The sequence below is a fragment of the Drosophila arizonae genome, chromosome 2 (genome assembly GCF_054131065.1).
Source record: "Drosophila arizonae isolate 15081-1271.41 chromosome 2, UAZ_ARI_1.0, whole genome shotgun sequence".
Classification (NCBI taxonomy): Eukaryota; Metazoa; Arthropoda; class Insecta; order Diptera; family Drosophilidae; genus Drosophila; species Drosophila arizonae.
In genome coordinates, this window is record NC_142922.1 from 12,505,426 (window position 1) to 12,532,607 (window position 27,182).

The 27,182-nt window shown below is 42.1% G+C and overlaps 1 protein-coding gene across 8 annotated transcripts in view; it reads right to left on the minus strand.

Annotated features, from left to right (window-relative positions):
• Positions 1 to 27,182, minus strand: part of trv (trivet) — a 77,378-nt gene that overhangs the window by 39,597 nt on the left and 10,599 nt on the right. For 4 of the 8 annotated variants that reach the window (XM_089463017.1, XM_089463020.1, XM_089463019.1 and 1 more), the window contains exon 3: positions 14,241 to 14,394. In XM_089463017.1, coding sequence (XP_089319143.1) covers positions 14,241 to 14,394 — 154 coding nt within the window. Of the gene's footprint in view, positions 1 to 5,612; positions 6,705 to 8,595; positions 9,436 to 14,240; positions 14,395 to 27,182 lie in introns of those variants that run through there. The other 4 variants (XM_089463022.1, XM_089463021.1, XM_018000385.2 and 1 more) reach the window with 4 other exon arrangements.

Consider the following 27,182-nt stretch of genomic DNA (forward strand, 5'->3'; position numbering starts at 1 on the left):
CACGCGGCAGCCAAACGAGCTGTGAGCGCCAGCTGCAAAACAAAGGGCATGCCCCAAGCTGCAAGCGGCAAGCGGCAAGCGGCAAGCGGCAAGCTGCGCCGCACAGACGAATGTGGCTTTGTGGACTTTCGTGTGCTGCGACCACTGCCAGGCTACCAGGCAACCCGGCTGCCCCGCTGCCCCGCTGCCCCGCGGTCACGCTGCCACCAATGCCGTTAGTCATTTTAAAAAGTGCTGCGCTGACGTCGGCCGCGGCCAGGCGTCAGACAGCAATGACAATGTCATGTGCGCGGCGCATTGTGCAAATGTGGCCAGCAGCAGCAGGAGTAGCAGGAGGCATAACCACTGGACCGGTCGCTGTTGCTATGTCAACGCCAAAGACAAAGGCGCACTGCGACCAAATGTCAAAATGGCTGCAAGGCGTCTCGGCAACGGCTGCGGCGGTTGTGGCTACGGCTACGGCTACGGCTAGGGATACGGCCATGGCTACGACTCTTGCGGCCGCTTTCAGCTGCCGCCTGCTGCTCAGCGTGACCCCAAGTTGACCTCGAGCACACGAGCCGCTCTGAAGCGCGGCAAGCTGAATCGATTATTTTCATTCGGCCCACGCAGACAAGCAAACAAACGTCGCCGAATGATTTGCATGCAGGTGCCGCTTCGCCCGCTGCTCCTGCACCATGCCTCCTGCTCCTGCTGCTTGTCCACGCCATCAACATTAAAAATTTGTATATCAAATATTGATCAGTATTGACGATTGCAAAAGTGGCGGGTCCGCGAGCCGGCAGGAAAGCCAGACACAATGTCAACTGCCTGGCACACATGCGTGTGTGTGTGTGTGTGTGTGTTAATTGTGCAGCAGCAAACAAAAGTTTTTATTTTATCGCTAACCGCAACGCTTAAAAGTATGAAATGCTTTTATTATTGGCATTTACAATGTGCAGCGAAAGGAGTCCAGGATTGCAGGAGCTCTCCAGCTGGAGCTGTGGAGCATCATTAATAACCGGAACATGAAACTTTCGCCCAGCCGCTTGATCGATATTCGTAATCTCACTTAACATTTGCGCACAAGTACGCACATGAACGCACCTGCCACCCACACACTCACGCACACACCCATGCACACCCACGCACACCCACACACACTCTTAAAAGTCTTGTCGAGCTTCATTGTCTCTGCTGTGCGACGTCCGTGTCCATGCGGTCCAACTAAGCGGAAGCTGTTGGAATTTACCAACGCTTAAACTTTAATGCTGTGTACAAGAGTACTTTTTATTGTTGTCCTGCTTTGCTGTGTGTGTGTGTCTGCTCTTGTCTCTTCTTCTTTTTTCTCTTTCACTTTTTTGTTGTCATTCGCTTTACCTAGCCACCTACGTCCCTCGGCCGTTGGGCTTTCAATTTTTTTCTTTTTTGTACTGCATGTCCTTTGCCTGGCTGCCCGCTCCAATTGAACCTAATCCGGCTGCTAAAGTATTAGCTACGTAGTTGTATGCTCATCCCGGCTGTCCAAACTGCCTTATGCTGCTTTTGTTGTTTGCTGGCATTTAAAAAACAAAAAGCATCGACTCACTCCAGCCCCAGCCGGAGGTGGCCAACGGTGCACCAACTATGGCCAGCTGGAGGTCTGTAAAAACTTTTGCCTCTGTCTGAGCATCTGCAGTCATAGCTATAGCTGGAGCTGGAGCTGGAGCTGGAGCTCTAGCTGTCCCCTCACTTAATAACAAGGCGACAGTCGCTCTATGTGTATGTGTGTGTGTGTGTGTGTGTATGTCACCCTGTCGGTTGCAGAAAATGAACGACAGTTACTTGGCCCTTGCAAACGACGAGCATACTAATCTGTCTCCTCCTTTATCTCCGCCTTCGCCTCCGCCTCCTCCTTCTGCTGCTTCTGCTCTACCCTCCCGTCGTCATGTTTTCCGTACAGCACGTAAATGAAGTAAATGAGCGAGAACTCCGATCATTGTGTTTGGCAATGAGGCGCTTATAGGAGCTCTCGGATTTTGCTTTGTTTCACCAGTACATAGCGAAATCTATATATCATCCATCTATATTTTATATATGTATGTGTGGAGCCATCAGCTCATCTGTAAAGCAGGTAGCGCACTGGCAGCTCCACAAAGACACGCCTGACAGTCGATATCAATGAATGCCACTCAGTTGCTGCTAAAAAATTAAAACACTATGCGACAGATCCGATCTGACACGATGTGATGGCAAGTGTCAGGTGAGCGCGCTTAGGTTTACACAGCCGTCAACATGCCGTATGATTGATTTTCTAGTCATAAACCAAGCAGGTCAGCAGCGGCAGGAGCAGCAGCAACAGTAGGAGCAGCGGCAGCTCCACATGAAACTGTAAACTGAACGTGACCAGATAAATGCGGCAAATATTAAACGGAGAGCGTAAGCTTCAATAATAATAAAAGTTATAAATCTTAGCATTGGCTGTCGCCGCTCCGGATGAGAATCAGCTGAGGCATGAGAGGATGTGGCCATTCAGAAAGGGCACAGAAGGCGACGACGAGGACATGCTGCAGCGTGGCGATAATAACAATTTATTGCACGCACACAAACAACCCCAAACATAAGTACACACACACACACACACACAGACAGACACACTCATGTGTAGCGCTGCCAAGTGCCGGAAAATGCCGCGAGACACAATTGCAACAAGAACAACAACCACAGAAACAGACACAGCCACAGCAGGAGTAGCAGGAGTAGCAGGAGTAGCAGGAGTAGCATCAGCAGACAGCGCAAAGCAAAGCAGTGGGAGCTGGGTAGCCAGACGGGCATAAAAACCACACAATAATAAAAATGAACAATGACAGGTTAATAGCAAATAAATGAAAGCCCATAAGAAAAAGCGCAACAACAGCAAAATACTAAAGAGAGAGCGAGAGAGAGAGAGAGAGAGTGACAGAGAGCTGCGATAATGGCCAAGAGCTGAGCTGAGCAAAGAGTGCATCAAGTTGCTTGAGAACAAACTTATTCGCTCAGTGTAGGCCATTGATATATGGTTTTCAATTTTCAAAACCATTGACCACTTACAGCAGCAACAGCAACAACAACAACAGCCACAGCAACAACAGCAACAACTACAACAATAGCGCCAAGCTAAATGGTGGAAAAATGTCTGAGGAAAATGGCAACGAGGCGCCACAAGTGGATGCTGGCATATTTAAAGCATAACCACGCACGTAAGCGACTCGTTAGAGCCGAGCCAGGGCAGCCAAGGCAGGCGGCGCAGGCAGAGCCGATTGTCTGGCTAATGGCCGCAATCGTACTTAACAGCTTCACATAACGGCAATAATGGCCAACGACGGCTTGGCAGCGACCCGCACTGGACTGACTCAACTGGCTCAACGGCAAACAGGTTGACAAAATGCAATGGCGAATGCACCGAGTGCCCTGAATAATTATCATCAACATTACAGTTACACCATTACAGGTAACAGGAATCAATAGTCAATTTCGAGTCATCTGACTGAGCGAATGCTCATGAGAATATATAGATTATATACATAATGAAATATTAAAATGTAAACTTTTTTTTAAATATGTGAACTCTGTAATGAGTTTATTAATTTATTTCCTTGAGACTAGGACTAATAAAAAATAATTTATAATAATTTTAAAATCAAAACTAATTTAAGAATAAAGCAAACTGAGGCCTTTAGTTTGGCTGAAAAAAATAACGAGCTGAAATATTTTGACCTAAATTACAAATTTGATCCATGTCAATTAAATTAATCAAAATTTATAATATAAATAACATTTATGCTTTAATTCAATTAAATTAATTGTATATTTTTCGCATTTGATCAAAATTTATATAGTTTGAAATTTAATGTCACATAAATGAATATAAAAAATAACACAATAGATATTCATTTGCATACGCAATAAATTCAAATTTATGCACACTTTTTGCTGCAAGCAGAAAAAAAAAAAAAATAAAAAGTACAAAATAAATAGAAAATATTTATTATATTTATGGGAAAATATATTTCATAAATCTATTTTATTTTCCCAATTTTATGTTGCACAAATGCTGTTAGCTGTTTAAATTTTAAATTTCGGCAAATGGCTTTAAGGAGAAAGAGGTTGAGAGAGAGGGGGTGGGAGTAGAAAATCGATCACCTGCTTAAAGTTGAGACGCCCACGAGACGCAGCAACAGCAGCAACAGCAGCAACAATGGCGGCTACTTGGCAGCTGTGCCAACGCCTGGGCGAACGCATCTGTCAACGTCCTTAGAGTTTAACAAAGAAGGACACTGCGAGTGCACATAGGGAGAGCCAGACACCGGGCCACTTTATAAGCCAAATTTAACGCTTGCTCGTTGTTGCTGTTGCTGTTGCTGTTGTTGCTGCTGTTGCTGTTGTCGTTTGCAATGCGCTTTGTCTGTTTGCTTTGTGGAAGGACAAGCATGACGACAACTGCTCCTGCTGCTGCTGCTGCTTTTAGTCGCCCCTTTTCGTCTCACTCGCTTTTTGGCAATTCGCCTGTGGATCTTACAACGAATTCAATTGAAAATTTCAGCAGACACTCGACGGGGAACGAGCATTGCAAATTTCAAAACAAATTTGCCGCAACGCAACAGCAGCAAAGTTTTTGCAGAGAAGTTGAAACTTTGATTCGCTTCGATTCGATTCCCTTCGATTTTCAATTCTCAATACTTTGTCCCCTAGTCCCCTGCCACCCCTCGCCGCCCTGCGCCACGTCTGGTCAAGTGCGGACGTGCGTTTAAGTGTTACGTATGCGTCACGTTGTCCAATGCACTTCAACTGGGCTCAATTGGCAGCGTCTCGTCTCCTGCTCCGTCTGGCTGGTTGTCTGAGGAGCTCAGTGTTCGGCTGTTTGCTTAGTGCAGTTTTCACTTTGTGGGCGTTACACAAAAAAAAAAAAAAAAAAAATAACAAACAGCCGCGCCCACCGCCCCCCGCCCACACACTGAACCAGAGTCCTGTTCAGGCAGACTTTCTTATGCTATTTACTTTTGCCTTCCACACAGCCAGACTTGACGTTAGTTTTGTTTGCTTCCCTGTGTGTGTGTGTGTGCTTGTGTGTGTTTACCTTTCGTTTAGCAATGGCTATGACAAAATCAAAAGCAAATCGCTGAGCCAATGCCAAAGTGGAAATTGTCAATAATTTCAAATTGATTTCTATTTGATTGAACACAACAACACCAAAGACAATTGAATGAAAGTAAACACCTAGCAATGGGCACTATAATTGCACCAACACCAATATCAAAATACCTATTTCCGTTTAGTTTAGCTCGACTTCAGTCTCTTTGAAACCGAAAGTGAAGAAGTGAAAGTTTGACGGCCCAAATAGCATTAGACAGTTGGCCATTACGGGCTTGGCCAGCTTTTACGAGGCATCATAAAAAGCGTTACTCGAACTGCGCCCGTCTCGTAAAACTCGTGAAATTCCTGGGCTGGCAGCCATAAAGGCAAATCGATAAGTGGGCCCAAAGTGTTGGCATCGCTCGTAAAGTAATCGAAATGGAGCGCAGGGCAATCAAGTCGCTGGACTTAATGTACTTGGGAATTATACGCTAATTATATTTGTAATTCTTATTCTATTCATGGCATAAAGTGATTCTTACCCTGCTTGGGCGATACGCTAAGCACCTGCTGCGGCGACTGTTGCTGCGAGTGAATTTGGTATTGCTGCTGTTGCTGCTGCTGTTGTTGTTGCTGCTGTTGCTGCTGCTGTTGTTGTTGCTGCTGCTGCTGCTGTTGCACGGCCACCGCCTGCTGCTGGGCGGCACAGACGGCAGCGGCCACGGCTGCTTGCTGCTGCTGCTGATGATGAGCGGCTGCGGCGGCAGCTGCTGCTGCTGCTGCGACTGCCTGCTGCTGCGACTGCTGCTGATGCGGCGACTGGGACTGCGGATGCTGCTGCTGCTGAGTCGTAACAATGGACATTTGCTGAGACGATTGCTGCTGCTTAACATTGACCTGGTGCTGGGCCTGCTGCTGCTGCTGCTGCTGCTGTGCCGTAGCCTGCTGCTGCTGCTGCTGCAGATGCGTCTGGTGTATGGCCAGCAGCTTCGTCTCGTACGGCTTGGCCCCGACCGACAGCGGCTGACTGCTGAGCGTCATCTGTGCTGTTGCTGGCATCATTAGTGTGGGCATTGCCAACATTTTTTCGATTGCTGCTGTAGCTGTTGCTGCTGCCGCTGCTGCTGCTGCTGCTGCTGTTATTTGTGGTGCTGTCGCTGTGGTGTTGCTGTTGCACGTTTTGCGGTTTAACGCAACTCGCTTTGATGTTTAATGAAGTGCCGCCTCACAGTTGATGTGTATCATCAAATCGTGTTAAAATAATTTTCGGAGCATACGTTTGTCTTTTATTTTAAATATATTTATTTTGATTTTGTTGTTGTCGTTTATATTTATATATTTTTGTGTGTTGTGTGAAACCGCACTTTTAATTGCTGTTGTTGCAGGTTGTTGGTTTTGCGTGTTCCTTTTTTAATATTTTACGGAAATCATTTGGTGCGTTAAATGATTTCTACAATTTTACTAATTTCAAAAGTTTTTTTTGCGGTTTGTGCTCGCATTTATTTGCCGCCTGCCGTTTTGCGTTTGCAGTTTTTGATTCAATTTTTACTATTTAATTTTGCCTTCCCTTCACTTATCACAGACCAATAAGATATTAACTTTTTTCTACAAGTTCTGGCGCTTTCCAATTTTTACTGGTTAAAAAAAGGAATTTTTGTTTTAATGCATATAAGTATATAATTGAATATATATATAAATACACGTACAAATTAAGTTATTTAAATGTAAATCATATGTCATGAAAATATATAACAAAAAATTAATAATTAAATATTATTATTATTGTTAATGCTTGAAATTAAATATTCATCAAATTAAAAATTAAATTATATTTAATAGTTGTGTTTGCATTTTTTTTAGTATATTAAAAAGGTAATTAACAAATATGAAACGTGCTTTTGGACTGAACCTCATTTAATAAATTTCAAATTTATTTTTTCATATTTATTTAACTAATCTGATTATTTGGGGCAACACTACGAAATAACCCTTCTCCAAGGCCCCATCAGCTGCGTGCTGCGTGCTTCAGAGTGCTAAGCCATCATCTTTTTTTTCCCTCTCTCTTTTTGGGTAATTGCAGTTTTTATGATTCGGTTTTATGATGTTCCTTAAGCACAAACATAACGTTCTGGGGCGCGGGCATTATCGTATATCAAGCCTAAGCCATTCACACATCATTTGAAAAATTAAATTTAATATTTTACGATTTTCGGGTGAGCGTGTATTTGTGTGTATACAAAGCAAAGCTTGAGCCAACAAAAAATAAAAATTATGCGCGTAACGCAATGCGAAACAGCAGCAGCAGCAGCAGCAGCAGCAAGAACAACACGAACAAAATTATAACAATAATAATAAAAGGCAGCTGAATGTAAGCGCTGCTTTTTATGCGAGCGACGCGCGCCCAAGAGACAAAACAACAGAAGCCAAAAGCGAGAAACGAGAAACGAGAAACAAGAAACGAGAAACCAGAAAACCCAAAACTCTTCAAACTCCAAAAATCGCACGCCCCAAGTGTTGGCAAGTGTCAGGATCAGGCGCTGCGACAGCCACAGCTACTGAGCCAGAGCCAGCGCCTCAGTCGGCGTTAACGTCAGTCTAACGCTTCCGGTTTTTATAGCGCAACGCGCACAAAAGCCCCAGACAGCGGCACAGAGCCGGAGGAGACGGACAAATGTTATGTATAAATATAAACTTATATTTTTATTTTTGAAAGCCAAAAACACATACAACACACACACACACACATACAGAGTAGACGCAGTAAAAAGCAACGAGTGTATAACAAATGCCAAAAAAAAAACAGTGTACAATACACAGCATTCGTTGTCATCTAACTGAAATTTGTGTGTGTAAGTGTGTGTATGTGTGTATGATTCATACACACAAATGCACTGGCCTTTTTATATGGCCACGCTGTGTCGGCGGCTTTCGGCGTTGGCTGGCTGGCTGAAAGCATTTATTGGCTGCTCGTTGTCGGTTTATGTGCCACATAAGCCGAAGTGGCAGAATGTGTGCATGTATCTGTGCATGCATGTGTATGTGTGTGCATATTGTTGTTGTACATAGTGTGTCCAAAAAAATTAAGAAGAAGAAAACGAAAGGCAAACACCGCAACACCAGCACCGACACCAACACCAACACCAAAAGCAGCAGCAGACAAAAAGTCATTGTGTTCCTTGTAAATAGAACTAAAATCGATGCGTACAACAATTTTTATGTTCAGACTCTTCAGCAAATCGCACATAAAACATCAAGTGCATGTGTAAAATTGCACGTTAAAATAGAAATACATAAACTTAAACTATGCCCATTCACAATCAGACACTATCAGAGTCTCACAGCACGTTGCCCCAAAAAGTATGCTACGAAAAATTCAATTGGAATTTCACTTTTAAATCGACTTAAATCAACGCAAAATAACTTGAAATGAAAATGAAACTTAGATGAAACTCAGCTCGAAAATAATATAAAACTAAATTTTTATTTTTTTAACAGATAAAAGCAGTATTATCAAATTCTACAAACAATTAAACTTATTTACTTTGTCTAAAATTTTTTTTCAGTTTTATTTTTATGTTTTTTAATTTATTTTAGATTTTCGACTATTTGTCGCGTCGTGAACTGCGTTTTGAGTTTATATTTTGATGTTTGGGTTTTATTTTGTTGTTTTTACTTTGCGTTTGAATTTCCGTGTTGCAGTTGTTGCGTTAATAGATGGGTGTTGTTATTTTGTTTTGCTTAGATTTTTTGTTTTTGTTTTTGTTTTTGATTTTTGTTTTCTTTTTGTTTGTTTGTTTTTTTTTTTTTTTTTTTGGTTTTGGTTTTGGATGTTTTTTGTTGGTTTGTTTGGAAATTATAATAACAACTTAACAACAATGTAACGAATATCCTTTCTTTACGAGGACACAATTCAAACTGATTGCGAAGCGCGCTCGTCGTCCTCCCAAATAGTCAAAGACATTGTCCGCTGAGGCATACCGTTATTCTGCCGGCGTCGCTGCCGCGCTGCCTTCGCTCCGAGTCCGGCACGCACACGAATCGCCTTCCAATCGTCCTGGCCAACTTCGTGTCGCGGCTCGCTCAGGCCTGCGCAATCTCACAGTTCGAAATGGTTCGTGTCTCTGCTAAGCGTGCTGAATCGAATGCTTTATAGCACACTGAGCTGCTAAATTTCCCAGTGTAAGGTAGGTTTATGGCACGGCCAGCTGTTATACTCTGCTCTCTGATGCTGCTTAAGAGGATGTCGCACAAAGTACTTGTGTTTCCCATGTAACGGCGGCTACATTGTGACGCGGATAGGCGCACCTTGACTCTGGCATGAGCGGCTTTGCGAACAGCAGCAGCAGCAACAGCAGAATAATGTCAAATGTTAAGCATATTATAGACAAACAAACAGCACGCACACACACACAAGCAGTAACTCTCACGCATTTACAGACAACCCCGCACATAGTACACACTATTGTTTATGCGCTAAAGAGCCAATAATCCACTTTTGTTTTGTTATCATTTGCGCGCCCTTAAACCACCCGAGCAGCCGAAGAAGGGAGCTCCGATCACCCAACCCCACGGCCAAGAGGACATCAAGCCACCCCAAACAGGCTAAGCGCCTTTGCCGCTGCTTTCACCCGTCTCCACTTAATTTCTACTTGATTTGTCGCTTAAGAAAACTAATTGTCTGCCTTTTGTTGAGCGTGAAAACAATAGAAAACATTTTAGCAACTGTTACTTTAGCCGAAAGCGTATTAGAAACATGGCCAAGGCGGCGGCGGGCGGCAGGCGGCGGAGCTAAGCACGCAGCTATGTTGCGGCTAAGGCGAGGCAAAGTGGCTGACGAAGTGGCTGGCGGCTTTAATGGTTTCGGTCTCTTTGGCCATGGCTAGCAGCTGCTGGCGTTTGTTTTCTGCCTCACAGTTGGCCTACGACGCCTTCAAGGTCGTTTGCTTTAAGCGGAAATGCAAATGTAATTTTAGTGCCAAAATAGTTGCAAAAGAAAGAAACAAAATTCAAGCCCTTGAAGCTAATTGGCGCGCTCCACAAAATTACTTTGATCTTTCGATTCTCGCCTAGACTCGATGCTCGTTCTACATGCATCGGGGGCATGGCTAGAAATGCATTCTAATTCATTTTTCATTTAACAATTAGAGCAGCGCTGCAGCTGCGAGCGCAACTCACACGGAAACTCAACTCGCTCTGCATATTCATGCTCAAGCAACGCAAACAAACCGAATGCTGCTCAAGTTTGCGAGCCATGTTGATTTCGCAGCCAACAATCACAAACTAGCAATTGCAATGCCAGTTGCAGTTGCAGTTGCAGTTGCAGTTGCAATTGAGTTTTGAATGCGAAAATACACGTGAATATCAAATATCTACGCAAAAAACTATTCACACTCTGCACTCAAGTCAAACAACAAAGTTATTTCGAATATTTGCATGCATTAAATATAAATAATATTAAAGAAATTGTAAATTCTATATAGAGCACATATCACACAGCAGAAGTATTTGAAATTTGAAGATAATATATATATATATATATATATATATAATATATATATATATATAATATTTGATAAGATAATATATCTGCTGCAATTAAATTCAATTGTCAATTGACAATTATATTTACTCCCTTTGCTTATTATATTATATATTACTTAAAGTATTCAATTACTCTTGTTGAGCGAGTAATTAGTTAATTATAAATAAATCATATGCTAAGCGTAAATATTTCAGGGCATTTAGGTATGTTTCGTGTTTCTGCCTCGGATATTTTATTGTTATTTTCTTAATAGTGCAGAATTAATCTAAGCTTAAGAATAGCCTAAGCTTTAAGTAATAGCAACTGGGGCCTTTAGCTTACGGCCCAAGGCTGAGTCAGAGTGGCCGCGATAAGCGATGCGATGCTATAAGCGATAATTATTGCAGCCATCTGCAAAGCGATGACATGACAGAGTGAAAGCTATCCGCAAAGAGAAAAACATTGCGAGTGTTCAAATTTTAGTCTCAGTCTTTTTATCATGATACTATCAATACTTTTGATTATTGACAATTCAAAAATAATTGAGAGCAAAACATATATAAAAATATTTAATATATATAAATATATATCATGCTATAATGCGAGAAAACGATTCAGGAATGCTTTCTTGAAACTCGCTTTACTTGTCGCTTTGGCTCTCTTCTCGCTTCGCTTTCACTCTGACATGTTTTAAGCGATTACATGTAAATCTGCATGTAGAGCTTTCTCGCATATTGTCGCTCCATATCGCTTCGCTTATCAAGGCCACTCTGACATCAGTCTGAAATATATTTTGATATTTTAAAACTCTCACACAAAAAAATAAAATAAATATTATTTACTAATAATAATTTCAGTATAAGAATTTGACGAAGGTGGTCATATTTAGAATCTACTTTGTGAAAATAAATGTATATAATACGCTCAGTGCTTGCCTGTGCGGCTTTCATTACCCAGTTAACTGCTGCTGAGATAAGGATGTTATCGAGTTGCATTCGCTTTTGATATTAAGCGTGCCCCAGCGAACCCAGTGCGCCTTTATATTTAAATGCAAATGTCCTCGAAGTCCGACAATAACGATATCAACAGAGCGATATACATATTACCTACTTGGCCCAGCACACCAAAACATACAAACTAACTGCCAAGCACACGCACACATACACACACACACACACACACATGCACACGTACTGCTGTGTGAGTGTTAGCCTTAAGGCAAAGGACTCACGTGAGCGATTAAAATCTGAAGGAAAGTATTTGTGTTTTATTTTACTTTTATTTTATTTTTTCGCTACTTCTGCTGCTGCTCCTGCTGCAACTGAACGAGGGTTGATGCCGCCAGCTGAGGTGTAAATGAGCAGAGCAGAGCTGAGCTGAGCTGAGCTGTGCGACGCGATGCGACGCTGAAAGTGTTGCCCAGCTGCGACGCGGGCAGAGGCAGTGGCAGTGGCAGCGGCAACGGCAGCGGCAGCGGCAGCGGCGTGTAATTGGAGGCGAGTGTCGTGTAAAATGTAAAACTTGCGCCGTAAATAAATCAAAACTTTCTGACTGAACAAACATTCAGGTGAGCGAAAAATGCAGCATGCGACGGCAACAGCCGCCAGCGTCAGCTTCAGAGCTTCAGCTACAGCTCCAATCCAAATGCGGGCCTCAGCTAGGGCAGGTGGGTCGGTAGGGGTAGGGCGGTGCAGCGCACAGTTACATATTGACAAGTACGCCCAATGGGCGGCTGTGCTGTGTGTGTGTGTGGGAAGGTGTGCAGCTGAAAGCCGTTACACGAACGAGGCCGCTGCTAAAAATTGGAACAGCTGCTGCCGTTGGGCCTGAGAGGTAAGGCTCTTCACCTGCAGCCGGCTGAGCAGTTGACGGCGCAGTTGACAGCGTTTTTAATTTTTTATATTTTTTTTTTGCGAAACATCAAGCTTAAATGCTGAGTAAATTAACGCTATATCTACACACACACACACACACAGACAGAGAGAGAGAGCGAGAGAGAGAGAGAGGGAGAGAGCAGCGAAATAGACCTCTTGAAATCACAAATGAGCTGCATTGTCTTGAGACTTTGTTGCCTGCCAGCCCCAGCAAAGTTTATTTGTGGCCACACACTAAACGAAATGTAAATGTATCATTAATACTGCCCAGAGCACAACTACATTCATATATACATATATATCTATAGAGAGCTCGAAAGTTGCGTGCAAAAGTTTTGCGGATATCTTGGCAAAATGTGGGCAGCAGCAAGTCGCATTTGTTGTGGCAGCAATAATAAAATCATAAAAATATTATTATGTATAAACAGTTGCATAAAAGAGATCTTAAAACCATTTGCACGCTTCCGCTGCTCTGCCTCTGTTTCAAGCTCAACTTTCTCATATCTGCAGCCAGCATTGAGGTAAAAAGAACAACCAAAAAGAAAAAACTTTTGAATAAGTTGTCAGGTTTCTGGCATACCCAGCCTTAGCTATAGCGAAAGGCATATTGCATATCCTTAGCTAATATTAAAATATTAGTTAGAATAAATTCAAATTGATTAACAAACATTATTGACTGACATGGAAATATAGTAATAAAGTCTCGAAAAAGCTAAAAGAACAAGTTCGTTCATAAAGCTGAATAAAAATTGTTAAATATTATTCGTAATATATATTTCAGTATCTATTTTAGTTTTCAATTTTTTATTTTTATTTATCGATTTATTATTTTTTTATTGATTCATTGGATCACTCAATTAAATTTATATTATTATTATTATATTTATATATATATTTTTTTATTTTATATTTTTAATATTTTTCTAATTGATTTTATATTTATTATTATTTATTTTTATTGTTTATTTATTTACTTTATTTTATTTTATTTTTTTAATAATTCTTCAAAAATATTTTTTTAGCAATTTATTGGGGCACTCCATTTATTTTTTATTTTTATTTATTAATTTATTTTTTTATTTTTTTTTTTAAATATAAATATATATATTTTTTTAACGATTCATTGGGGCATTAATTTATTTTACCAAGCCAAATCAGAGAGTATCTCAAAGTCACGCAGCTGAAATATGCATTAAAACTTGTTCATATTTTTTCGCTACGGCCTCGGCCATAAATATATTAAGCCGGAAAACTTTGCCCATTGCTAGTGGCTGCTCAGCTGGCTAGAGCCGCTTAGAGCGGCAGAATTGATGAGCGGAGTTTAACTTAATTGTATGTGGGCATCGCAGTGCGGCTCGGTGGCATGCTGATTGCGTCAAGATAGCGTTTCAATTTGCGCCGCGATAAGGCAACGAGACATAAAAGTAAATTGAAATACCTGTCGTTCGCATCAACGTCAACTGGCCAGCTGAATATCGCAGGCTGAATGCCTCGAACTGAGCCTCAGCCTGAACCTGAAAGTGAACCTGAACCTGAATCGGATGCTGATGCTGACAGGGGGCGTGGGGGTGGCCTGGCTTGGGCATGGGCATGGGCATGGGCATGGGCATGGGCATGGCCTCTGTTGTTGCATTGCCCGTGGACCTTGTCACGCACGTGCAGATGGCAGAGTTTCAAAAATTTTTAATTGAATTTGCCACTGGGCAATGGCTATTGTCTGAGCATGAAATCTCGTCTAAGGGCTGGGGGTGGGGATGCTGGCTGCTGCTACTCACTGTGCAACGGTATCATGTACTCCATTTCCGAATCACTGCTGCTGTCGGCCTCCTCCATGGACTGTGCACCGCCTCCTGTTGGGGCCGACGAGTTCGTGCGCTGCGCCATCTCCATGGCACGCAATGCGGGCAGGCTGCGCGGCAATCGGCCATTCTGCAAGAGGCGACAAGTGTTGGCATATTAAAATTAGACACAAATGAATAGAAACACGTCCAGGACACTTTCATTTGCAGCAGGTAATTATTACTGGGGCACCCCAGCTGCACGACCATAAAAGGAAAATGGAAAAAAATTGGACTGGCTACCGGCCGGACAGCTGAAGCGAGACAAATGGCGTGTGCACTGCTATACAAATCATGAAAAAGGATAACACGTTGTAATCTGAGCAATGGATATAAATGCGTTCGCCTGCGCTCACCTTTCTCGAGCTGTGCCTTTTTTTGTTTGCACGAAACTAAACTAAAAAGCAACAACGTGACAACTACAGCAGGACTAGCAGGAGCAGCAGGAGCAGCCGAAGCAGCTGTAACTAGATGCTGCCAGAAATCCAATTTCAGCAAGTAGCAAGACATAAATTTGTTTGTGCCACACAGAGAGACGCATTAAAGCCTCGCACCGGTTGTCTTTCCAGGGAATTGGGTAACTGGGCCGAAGAATGACAGAGAGAAAGTGAGAAAGAGAGAGGGAGATAGTGAGAGAGACATCCGGTCTGGCCATGTCCAGCAAATGAATTCTGTTAATGCAGACATTACTCGAGCATATTAAAAGTCCAAATGGTCATTTCGTACAGAATTTTATAGCAACTAGCCACAGATACACACACACACACACACACATACACACACAGGCAGACAGACAGACGGACGATGGCAGTGGGACAACAAATAGGCACATTTTTTCCGCCTCCCACTGCCCAACCCCTTGGCCAACAACCCTCAGGACTGCAGTCAATGGGGCGATGTGGTTAGCAGCCCCAACCTTTACGCAGTTTTGTTTACCTTGCCACGACAATTGTGGCTGACAAAAACGACAACAACAACTACAGCAACAACAACAACAATAACAATAGCAACTGAGCTTGTAGTTTGCCAATATATACATAGGCACACATAAGTGCATATATACACACACACACACACACACACACATACATATTTACTTGTATAGTTTTTTTTTTGCACACCCCAACTGGTCAGGCGAGCGAATGCTGTACAGCCACACCCCCACCGCCGCCCCTTAGGACATTTAGTTTATTTGATGTTGCGAAATGAAAATTGTGACATAAAAGGGACTAACAACATAATTAAGTAGTGTCCAAATGTGCAAATCCAAAAGCATAAAAAGCGTTTGAAAAAAAATACAGCCAAATAAGCAAGAGAGAAAGAGTGAGAGAGAGAGAGAGAGAGAGAGAGAGTGAGAAAAAATAGATAGCTTGCGAGCGAATGCGTTTATGTGCGGTTGCTGCTCGCCAAATGGCACTTAAAGGATTTGAGTCCAAAGTCCAGCTTGAAGTAGGCTCCGAGTTATGGGGCAGCAAGCATATTAACTGAATGACTGGGGCAGCAGCAGGCAGCTGGAGGCAGCAGGAGGCCGATCGCCAGGCGCACATTAGATGCCATTTGCTCGTTTGTGGCCATAATTTTTAGTTTTTTCTAGCCACGTGTCGCCCACAAAAGGCTCATGATTAGTTTCTCGAAAGAAAAAAATAGGGAAAAAAAAACCTTGGGGCGCACAGAGCCCAAAAACAAATAAACAAAGTTGGATCTGAATCGAATGCCGGCCAAGACATTGCCATAACTATTTTCAAGTCTTACTCATGGCTAAATATTTTTGTTGACACATTTCGGCTTATCCGCCGCCCGAAGGCAGCCAGAACTTATTTCATATTTACGAATCAAACAACAGCTGGCTTCATTTCTTTTAAATAAGTCTTAGCGATACGAGCAAGGCGCTTTACGGCAGCTTATTTAACAGAATTGTAAACACATTTCATCAACAACAACAACAACAACAACAGCAACAACAAACGCTGGCAGATGGACTTTCTAACTAAGCTTTCTGCTGGCACTTGTAAGCGTGGCGGAATTATTCCTTATGCGCTGCCAACAAAATTAACAAATTGGCTTACTGTGACTCTCTGCAATTTGTTGGCCTTTTACTTAGCGTAAACAGAAATACGTTTGCCCGCCTGCCTGGGCATAATAACTGCTCTGAGGCGTTGGCATTGCTTGACGCGGCTCAATATACCCTGTAGCCAGGCAAAGATCAAAAACTGTTGCTGCAGTGAATGAAGGGCCTTTGGATACAGTTTCCCTGTATTTGTATGTATAGAGAATAGTTAGACTAAATAATGAAACATTGCCTTACCCTGCTGTGTCTCTTTCTAAGGCTTGCAATTATTATTACCGACTGTGGATACCGAGAAATGTTTCCTTTAGTAGATGACAAAGAAAAAGTCAACATTATAAAGCTTTTTGTTGATTAAAGCAAAATCAGAAGCGAATATTTTGATAATAGTGCATTGGACTGATAACAGGAGCATTTAGAGGCCCATAGCTCGTGGGGTTTCATTGGCTTACTTTTCCCATCTAATGGATAGAATTTCATCAGGAAAACTCTTGCAAACTAAATTTTTATAAACATAGTTTGCCATATAAATAAGTAAATAAATAAATTAAACATAATTCGCTTCTGTTTCAGTACGTCACAATCAGTCTTCACTGCGTCTAATTCAAGATGCTAGTATTCCATGAAACGAATATGAATGTCATTTGTTGGAGTGAAGGCGTCGATAATGAATGATTGAATGAAAATATTTGGAGTCGTAGTTTCCTTCTCTTTATTATATATGGGAAGCTGTAATCTTTGTTTTTAATGTAAGTAGTAGGTGAGATATGTATATACAATGTCAAGGTAAGAAGTTCAGCAAAAGCCACGAGAGCAAGTACTCAGCGGACCGTTTACCACCGAGATCCAGTGGGAGAATCAGTATCGGAGATATGCTATTAACATAATGCTATTAATAGCATAACAAGGTAATGTTGGGAAGGAACAATTAGTGTTAATAGTATTTAGCATTAACAGTATCTGTTATCAAAAGATCTAAATGGGTTCTCATAAAGTGAACAATGCTTTATTAGTGATAAATATAATTAGTAATAAATATATTAGTGACAAATATTAAATTTCTAAATACATACAAGGTATCTGCTGGTCAATCAGCTGTGCTGCAGCACATCAGACTTCTTTTATTTTGTTCATGTTTTGAGTATTTGATTTGATTTTCCAACAGTTCCCATCTGCAGCTTGTGTGCCTGTTTGTGTGTGTGTGTGTGTGTGCGCGCTTTCTACATTTTTTATTTAATAAAACAAATTCAGCGGACAGCCTGCGGCGAACATGGCAAGCGAAATTAAATTATTTCTTTTTCGGGCCAAGCCGCGAACACGCTTTGCCGTTTCTTGTGCCGCTGATGAAGGGACGGCAGGCGGGGGCAGCTGAGGCTGGCATTTGACAGGCCTGTCAACAAAATGAGGCAGCGAGCGAGCGAGTGGCAGAGACGTCCGTCCGTCCGCCCAGCCGCCGACTTCTTTGTATTTGTATATTTTAATGACCAACAGACATCAAATATGCATGTCGAGTGGAGTGCGGAAAGCATCTTGATGCGGCCCCGTTAACTCACTCATTCCGAGGCCCAGATGGGATTTGCTTAAAACCGAAACCCGTTTCAATACGGCAAATGCATTTGCGGCCGTTCTTTGCATACATTTAGGCGTCGTTTTTCAGCTCGTTATATGCAAATGGGGCTTTTCATTGTTGAGCTTTAATGACGCCGCATCGCATCGACCTTCACGCAAATATTGCAAATTGCCTGTCAATAATATGGAAATCACGCAGAAATGCCGACCATCAAAGGCTTAAAGTTTTTTCACTCTGCTCTCTTCATTATTTTTTTTTTTTTTTTTTCTTTAATAAAAACATGCGTATGCAGCAGATTTCAAGCACATACACACGCACATGCAATGGCATGCAAATATATGTGTATTTGTATTTATTTTTTGTGTGCATGTGTGCATGCGTGCATGCGTGCATGTGTATGCAGGCAAGTTTGTCCAACTGTCAAGGCGTCTGCCCTGGTCGGGGCCTGACATGTGACGTGATTTCCACGCTGCGTGTTGTTGTTATTGCATATTGCGCCGCACTTCCGTTTCCGGGCGGCGCGCCGCTGCATTTCTTTTGCATAATAGACGTTGATTAATGACGCGCCAAAGCACAGGTAAGAGTGTATGCAATACATTATTTATGAACGGCCGCTGCATAATTAGCGACGCACTAAAATTGCCAGCAACAGCAAAAATTATTAATAGCAGCCTCAGGCCCAGGTCCAACTGCATGCCACCCAAAGGTGACCAGTTCGGTTGACAATGCATTGCCATGAAGATGGCTATTGTTGTTGTTGTTGTTGTTGCTGGCAGTCGGCTTGCTTTGACAGTTGCCATTTGCCAATTGGTATGCAGCGCAAGCTCACAGCTCCAGCCCCAGCTCCAGCCCCATAAATTAGACCCTCTCTCCCATATCACTCAAAGCGATGTGGAACCGCAGCGGTGTGGCGGTGCGGCGGTGCGACAATGAAGCGGTGCCAAAACGGATAGACACGCTAACGGCATCAATCGGCAAAAGTGCAGAGCACGGAGCATGGCGTACGGAAATGACATAACAGTCAGGGGCCCAAAGACACGCAACATTGCATATTGGGAGCACACGGCGTATGAGCAATGCAAAATGCTGCCAACACGCCCGGGCCCAACTGCTCAAACCCATCCTGCCAACTGGCAACGATATCGCTCATAATTTCCAATTCGCATATTGCGGCTAGCATTCGAGCGGACAAACAAAGGCTATACCAAATCCAAGCCCAAGCCTGAATCGAAACCCGAAGCCGAACCCGAACCCAAACCCCAACTCAATCCCAACTGCATTGTCTCTGCTAAACTCTGCACATCCTGCAATTGCCTGCCACACAATGTTTTGGCCTGTTTGCTCAGCTGCAGTTAAGTATGCGTTGCATGCTCCTCTGCTCTGCTCTGCTCCGATGCTGCTGCCGCCTCCTGCTGCAGCCTCATTCTGTTTTATGAGAGCATAAAAACTTCACATGCACTTTACCTAGATCAATTTTAAGGCCCAGCTCTGATGTCGGAGATGGCGTAGAAATCGACGTGAAATTGATTTTGATTTAAATTCGAATTGGCAAAAAAGGTTTGGCATATTTTCACAGTCTATTTGAGTTCTGTTTTAAGCTTATTTATGGAATTCTCTGCGAGTCAGACGAGCTGTGTCTGAGCAGAGATTAGTATCGGGAGTCTGCCTTTGCTCTGCTCGGATCAAGCTTATCTCGGCTCAGACATCTGCTACACAGCAGGACATTTCGAAACACATTGAGGGCAAAATGTGCGACTTCAATGAAATCCTTAATAGCCAAAGCCCATGCAAATCCTTTGTAACCATGTATTCATTCGCATCCAACTAATTGTGCAATAATTGACAGTTTGACGGCTTTGCTAATTTGTTGTTACATGCGGCGCTGTCAAAAACTTTCGCTGCCCGCCTTTTACGCCCTTCACTTTGGTTAGACGGCAAAGCGGGCAAAGTTGTTGCCGTTGGTGCGGATGCGCCATGGCCACTCACAAACAGCTACAGAAATACTCATAACACACAGCTGACACTAACACAAGCATGGGACAAGCAAAAGTTTGTTTGACAATTAGTTAAAGCCTTTTTTGCATATATTCCACGATCAATTCGTGTCTGTTCAGAGTAAGTTCTATTAATATTGTGACCTTCAGCTGTAATAATTATATGAGAAGATGACTTAACTCAATGTCTGTATATAATTGGCGCATAGACTGACAAATAAAATAACCCCATCGGGTTGGTGATATTATTGTTATAATTTGCTGTACTTTTTGTAGGCTATTTTAATTTTAGTTGACTTTAATTTAGTTGTCAATATCCTTTTAAATAAATAAATAAATAAAATAATTGCAAGAGATGGCTTACTCTTTTTATTTATTTAATTATTTATTTTTATTTCTTTATTTATTTTATTTTTTTTTTGCACGTCACTTCTTATGCGCTTACTCTCCCTCTGTATGCGTATGATCATAGTGAGCTAGAGAGAGTAAGAGAGAGAGAGAGAGACAGAGTAATGAAAAATAGCTCACATGAAGGTGATCACGTCTGTTTGAGCCGAGTCGAGCCGAGCAAATACGAAGTAGAGAATGCATGTAGCGACTCCAGTGACTCGATGCCTTAAGGCTTTGGCGTCTCTCTCTTTCCGTCTTAAGGCTTCATATACTATCGCTCATTTTAACAAAGTTTGCGCACTCCAAATCAAAGTCACTCAATACATTGTATGCCTCTCGCTCACTCCATCGACTTCATATCGAGTGGCTCCTACTTGACGTATGTTGTGAGTGAAGTGATGCAGCGCTCCAGTATATCTGCATATGTATGTGCATTTATTAGAGCTGAGAAATCAAGATGATATTTAAACAGCTTCAGCTGCAGCTACTGAGCTCTGTATATATTGAGATCAAGAGAAGTGAAACTAGCTCTAAGTGCAGACAATATCGCTGAGCTGAAGGTCGAGAATTTGGCTGACCACTTACTTACTTTAAATTCCTCTATATTTAATACAGCTGTATATCATAGACCAAGTTACCTATTGCACAGGAAATCTTTGGAAAGCTCATCAGATTCAACCAGCTCTTGCTTCTTCTTCCTCTTCTCAAACATTATCAAATACCCATCTGTGAAATGTAGTACTCTGTGAGTCGAAATAAACTTCATTTTCTCGCTTTATTCTTTATTATACTAATTGGCGTAGGAGTACGCTTATCTGACTGGCTGCCGAATACAGTTGGTGTAACCAAATATCTGATGGCAGCTCCTAATTTATGTGAGAGGCAAATAAATCAATTAATGTCAAACAACCTGTAGACAACACGGCGGGCAAAACGGCATGGATACGAGCTCAGCTGTGGCTGTGGGTGCTGACTGGGGGCGGATGGGCGCGGCAGGCGTTTTTGCTTCGTTAGACTAATAATAATTAGAAGCCCACTGACATTTTGAGTCGAAGGCAAATACAATTAATTACCACAAAATACAAGTAAACACAATACAAATTTATAAACGCACACACACACACACACACACACAGTGAACGTGAGCTGAAGTATAGTGGCAAGGGCATGTGGTGTAGAGGGGCAGAGCTCGTAGATATCAAGAAGTAAAGCGGGCGATGCTAAATCAATAGACGCCGCACACAAAACTTGGCCATTTCTATGAAGAAATTATTTTCAAATGCTGCTGCGAAACACACTCAAAATAATGAGTTAGTGGCCAAGGAGCATGCTGAAAGAGGCGAGTGAAGCGCGTTCGAAAAAGCAACAAAAAGCAACCAAAGTAACAATAACAACAACAGCCACAACAACAACAACAACCACAACATGAAATGCCCCAATCAATTATACGCCCAATTAAATGCTGAAAAAGCAGCGAAAAATACCGACAAATATAATGGAGTCGAGAACCAAGTCGAGAGTCGATCAGGAGGCGAATCGCACCGACAATTCACTAGACGAGGACCCCAAGTCGCAGTCGCACAGCATTTTTACTTGTTATTGAAAATAGAGACGTGCACGTGGGCAAAAGACAAATAAAACTGTTTCAGACATTGCAAACAGTTGAGGCATGAGGACTGAATCGTGACGCACGCACGAGACACGCTCTGCCCTTGCTGGCCAGGTGAATATCAATTATTGGCAATAGCAGCTGTTGAGCGATCCCAAAGAATGCTGTGGGTAACAGCTGAGAAGCCTTTTATGTAGAAGAGATCTCTACACTGCTGTCACTCTCTCTCTCTCCCTCTCATTTGTTTGCATCTCACATCTCTCACTAATTTCGTGCTGTATATTGCGCATTATTCACTTTTATTTATGTGAGCTCTGCACTGGCAGAGAAGTAGAGAAGAGCGAGAGAGTGAGATGAGCTTGCCGCTGACTGGCCAAGTTATGTGAGCTGCTCTCCATTGTATAAACTTGCAAATAAGCCCCAAAAGAATTTGCACAAATATTTCCGTGCAGACGGCAACATGAAAATAAACAACTAAAGCGAGCCAAAGTTATTTCATGTATCGAATGGCATTCGATGTTGCTCAACTGAACACTGAATGAATGCTTGAATAACTCACCGTACGGTAAAGCTCACTTACGTCGGCTCAGAATGCGACCTCCGGCTCAGGCCAGACCGGGCCAGTCCAGGCCGGGCAACAACAAATGCAAATTGTTATTGCAGCACCAACAACAACAACAACAACTGGCAGACAACTTCACATTAGTTGCAATTTGCGGGCTCTTGGTGTTTTTTGGGCGTGGCACATAAATTGCAAATCCTTAATAGACACTGGTCAACGGTTAAGTTTGTGGCTGAAGCTGGTAAACTTTAATTTGCTAAATGCAAAAGGCAATTTAATTACGAAGCACACGCACACAATCACCTGGTTATCTTGGAATTTACTCATTTATTTATATCACTAAGTGCGAGCGTATTTAGCCCACATGCAAGCTCATCTATTTGCATAAATTTATTTTATGGTTTATTAAATTATTTTAATTGGATGAACAATTAAATCAGCAATGCACAAAGGTATTTGCCCAGTTCGATATAGATTCTGTGGCTACGCTTAGCCCGGCCAGCAATATGTGATCGAATCGACTGCGACAATTTTAGTAAGTGCTGGAAAATTCCATAAATAAGAGTTTTTCATTTGAAAAACCAAATGAAATAATTTGCCATTATATGTAAATTTTCATTTTAATTATATTTCCATGGCCTTGTTGAGGTAATTATGCTGCTTAGTCAATGACGAGAGAGGAATTCCTCTCCCAGCCTCTCCGACACACTCCACTTTCTCTCTCTCCTTCTCTCTCTAATGGCATATTAATAGAGAAATCCTTTAAAAGTGTAATTTAAATACAAATGTTTTGAATTTGAAGCCATGGAGCCAGAAATTTGCATTGCAGTAAATTTATTTATCTGCCTATTTATCTAGCTATATAAAAACGAAAAACCCTACAAAACGAAGAGTAGAAAACATGGATAAGATCTTCTCTATAGCCAATGTCGTTTCTATAAGTCACTTTTATTTTCATACTATCCCTAATTGTAATACAATTTATAATAAATTGTAATATATTTAATAATATATTTAAAAAGAGTGAAATAAATGAAATGAAATAATGAAAATAAATAAATACAATATTTTCATATTTTGCAGTGTATCATTTCAGGCTGTATTAGTATAGAATTATTCATAAATAGTAATAAATAATATATTTAGGAATTATAATATAATTCAACTTAAGAGCAGCAAGTTCATGGCTTATGCTCGCTCTTTCTATGTTTGTTTATAAATGCTTTGCTCACTTTCAAACCAAGCCAATCGGACGGACATTGCTGCAATATTTATGAAGAAGAAAGAAAGCTGCAAGTTGTACAAAAAGTATTATAGAGTCAGTAATGATCGACTGCAATATTCATACGCGAGTAGATCAGGATTTCTGCCAGACTTCCAAATTCGCACTTAAGACTCAGTTATATTAGTATATAAAGACAACTGCTTCCCTGTAATAGTTAGATATACCGTTTTCAGCTTAACTAACTTTTGTTAGCAGATAGCTTCATCCACATAGCATAGCTGCTGAGCATTGGCGCTGCATTGATGTCAATCAGCGTGCTTAGATCTTAGCCAACTTCTTGACACCTGCACTTGTTCCGCAAGTGGCGGGCAGGAGTCGCAGGATTCGCATTACTCGCTGTTCTTGTTGTTGTTGGGCTTGTCGTATTTTTTGTTTAGGGCCAAGAATGTTGCACGCGTTCACAACTCCGGTTGCCTCCGCTGTTAGCTGCCTGCTTGACTGCCTGCCTTTAATTTGACAGCCGTGGCTTGGCATTGTCGTTTCGTTTACGTGTTGTCTATCTCTGCCAGCGACACGCCCCGTGGCTGCAGCGCGCCGCCCCCTTTCCATCACCCCGCACGAGCGATTTCTTGTTCCACATTAGGAAACATTTTCTTTGTCAGTTGAGGTTGCATTTTATTGTGTTACAGCACAGTTTGGCTAAGCTGCCGCTGTTTCAGTTGTTGTTGCTCTTGCTGTTGCTGTGCATTTTGTTGTTTTTGTTGTTTGCTTTTCTTTCTAGTTTTCGCCCTTCAGCTGCTGCCCTGCTGCCCCCGGCCCATGCCTTTGCGCTGAGCGGCAGTTTGGGATTTGGCCTGACAGCTCGCTTGAAATTGCGACTGTCAATTGCATTTAATTCGCGTTCTTACTGCTGCCCTGACCTCAGCCGCAGAGAACACAACGCAAAAAGAGACAGAGAGAGAGAGAGAGAGAGAGAGAGAGAGAGAGAGAAGACTTAAATTCGACAAGAGACAGCCGCAAATTGTTTGAAGAGTTGATAGTTGCAAGTCTCGCATAAGCTGCCTATGAAAGAAATTTATGATGTGTATGTCCTTAACGCCTTTCGGATTGTAAAGCATCCGGCGTGTCGTGTGCTCTGCGTGCTGAAGGAGGTGAGGCGGCTGTTGGCAACGTTTACAGTTTCAAACGCAAGCCTGCTTACAGCTCTTCGAGTGTCAGGTAAAATAAACCGTTAAAAATAAAGAGCTTTCACAGCGACTTGCTTTTGAAATTTGGCGCCACACACAGACACATACAAATACACACACACACACACACACCGACAGAGAAGAGATTCACACGGACACATCATCCGTGAGCGCAAGCAGTTTCAACAAAGAAGCACTTGACAGGCTCACACACACACACGCACACACACACACAAAGAGAGACACACATACAGCAGCATTGTGGTAAAAGCTTTCAAGTGGCAGCAACAAAAATAGCGAAAACGAAGTCGCCTCGGCAGCGGCTGCTGTTGCTGCTGCGACGTTCGCAGTTCGCAGTTCGCATCGTCCTTTTTATTTGGGCAACGGCAATTCAGAGATTCTTGGCAACCCAATGCGTACCACACTCACACACACACACACACACACACACACACGATTGCTGGTGCATATGTATTTGTAGATGCGGTGAATTACACGCTATTCAACACCATCGAATTTCAGCAACGCCACCTCGCGGCCGCTGCACAGATTAAATTAACAGCGCACTGTGAACCATGGAAACCCATGGTGGGATCAGGCCGCACAGGACATTGGGGCGAACTTGAGTGGAATGAAGCACTTGCTGCAACTGATTAGCACAGCCAGCCAGCTGTATGAAAGGCGAGAAAGTCACCACAGCAGCAACAGCAGCGGCAGCAGCAACAGCAGCAGCGGCAGCAACAGCAGCTGTTCATGTAGTCCTGTCACAGTTGTATTACAGCACAATGCGAGCTCTTTTTTTAGTGGCTCAGGGCCCAAGTCAAGGTTTTGATTTGCGCTGTTGGCATCGCTTTTCACGTTTGGTCGCATCGCCGTTTTTACTGTTAACTTGTCCAATTTGCCATTTCAACTGTCATTTCAGCATCGCACAAAGCTTTCAGCTGTTGGCGCTGGCCACAAAGCGTTGCTTTGATATTGCATCCCCTGACATAAATATCGGATTTCTTTTGGCTAAAGTATCAAGAGCCATCGCCTGCACTGCGCCTTGCCTCAGCGTGTCCTTCATCTGTATTTCTGTATCTCTTTGCTCTGTACTTCTCTATTTCCGTATTTCTATGTGTCAAAGTAATGACAACATCAGTTAACGATTCGTTTGGTTTTTCTTTTTGCCTCTCGCTGCTCTCGCTGCCTCCCCACAAACACAGAGTATCCTTTGTCCTGTGTTGCTTTTTGTTGGTATGTTAACGGTATATAAAATATGAATTCACTTACGACCATGCATCACACATCAGCCCGAGGCCATTAGGCCACTTCCACTCGCATTCAAAGGATACGCGTACTGCCTTCCGCTTCTCGCTTCCTTCCCGCTGCCCGCTGCCCCATTGCATTGGCCTCTGCACTTTATTTGGCGCCACCTCAACGTGACTGTTTGTTTCTGCCGACCCAACATCCATTGTCTTTGCTTTTAGTCTCTGGGAGCCGCTTAATTTCATTCTGCTTTTGCCTTTTTACGTTCTGTCTTTCGCAATGCCTTTCGATCGCCACAAAGAACAGATAGCAATGTCGTCTTTTGGCATCCACAATCGGATAAATGGATTCTGCTGGCTGGACACGAGCTGTCCAGAAAAATGCCATAAAGTGCTAAAAAGCCGTTCCAGAATGATTCGAGCTTCAAAAATGAATCATTTTAAGCAGCTCCAAATAAAAAGAAGACCATGTTTAACTAGGAAATCCCTCTGAGTTCCGACTGAATCGCGCTTTTAAATATATTCCGTATCATATATAATACTGAAATGTTTTACAATTTCATAAAATTATTATGCATTGAATTCACATTTTCAATGAGTTCAGGGTATAAAATATCTATTTAAATGGGTTTTTCGAAAATGTGAAGCGTTAACATTATTTGCTGTTGCCATTTGATATTTAATTATTTAAAAATAATCAGAATATAAATGGCTTGAAAAATGAATAGCAAGCTTAAAATGCTTATTGTTTACTAGGAAAAAATTAAAAATGATTTGAATAATACTATCGAAGAAGAAGAAGAAGTCTGAACAGTTCATATATGAAATATGTATTAAATCATTAAATATATGTAAAGTATTTACTTTAATTAAATTCCTGTCCTCATTTGTCTATGCAATATCTTAGAATTACTCCTAGCTGATGGTGCTCACATTAAAATATTTTTTTCACATATTTGTTTATACATATGATATATGATATTAACGAAAAGAAACTAAAAATTAAATCGAAATTTCAATTCGTAAATTT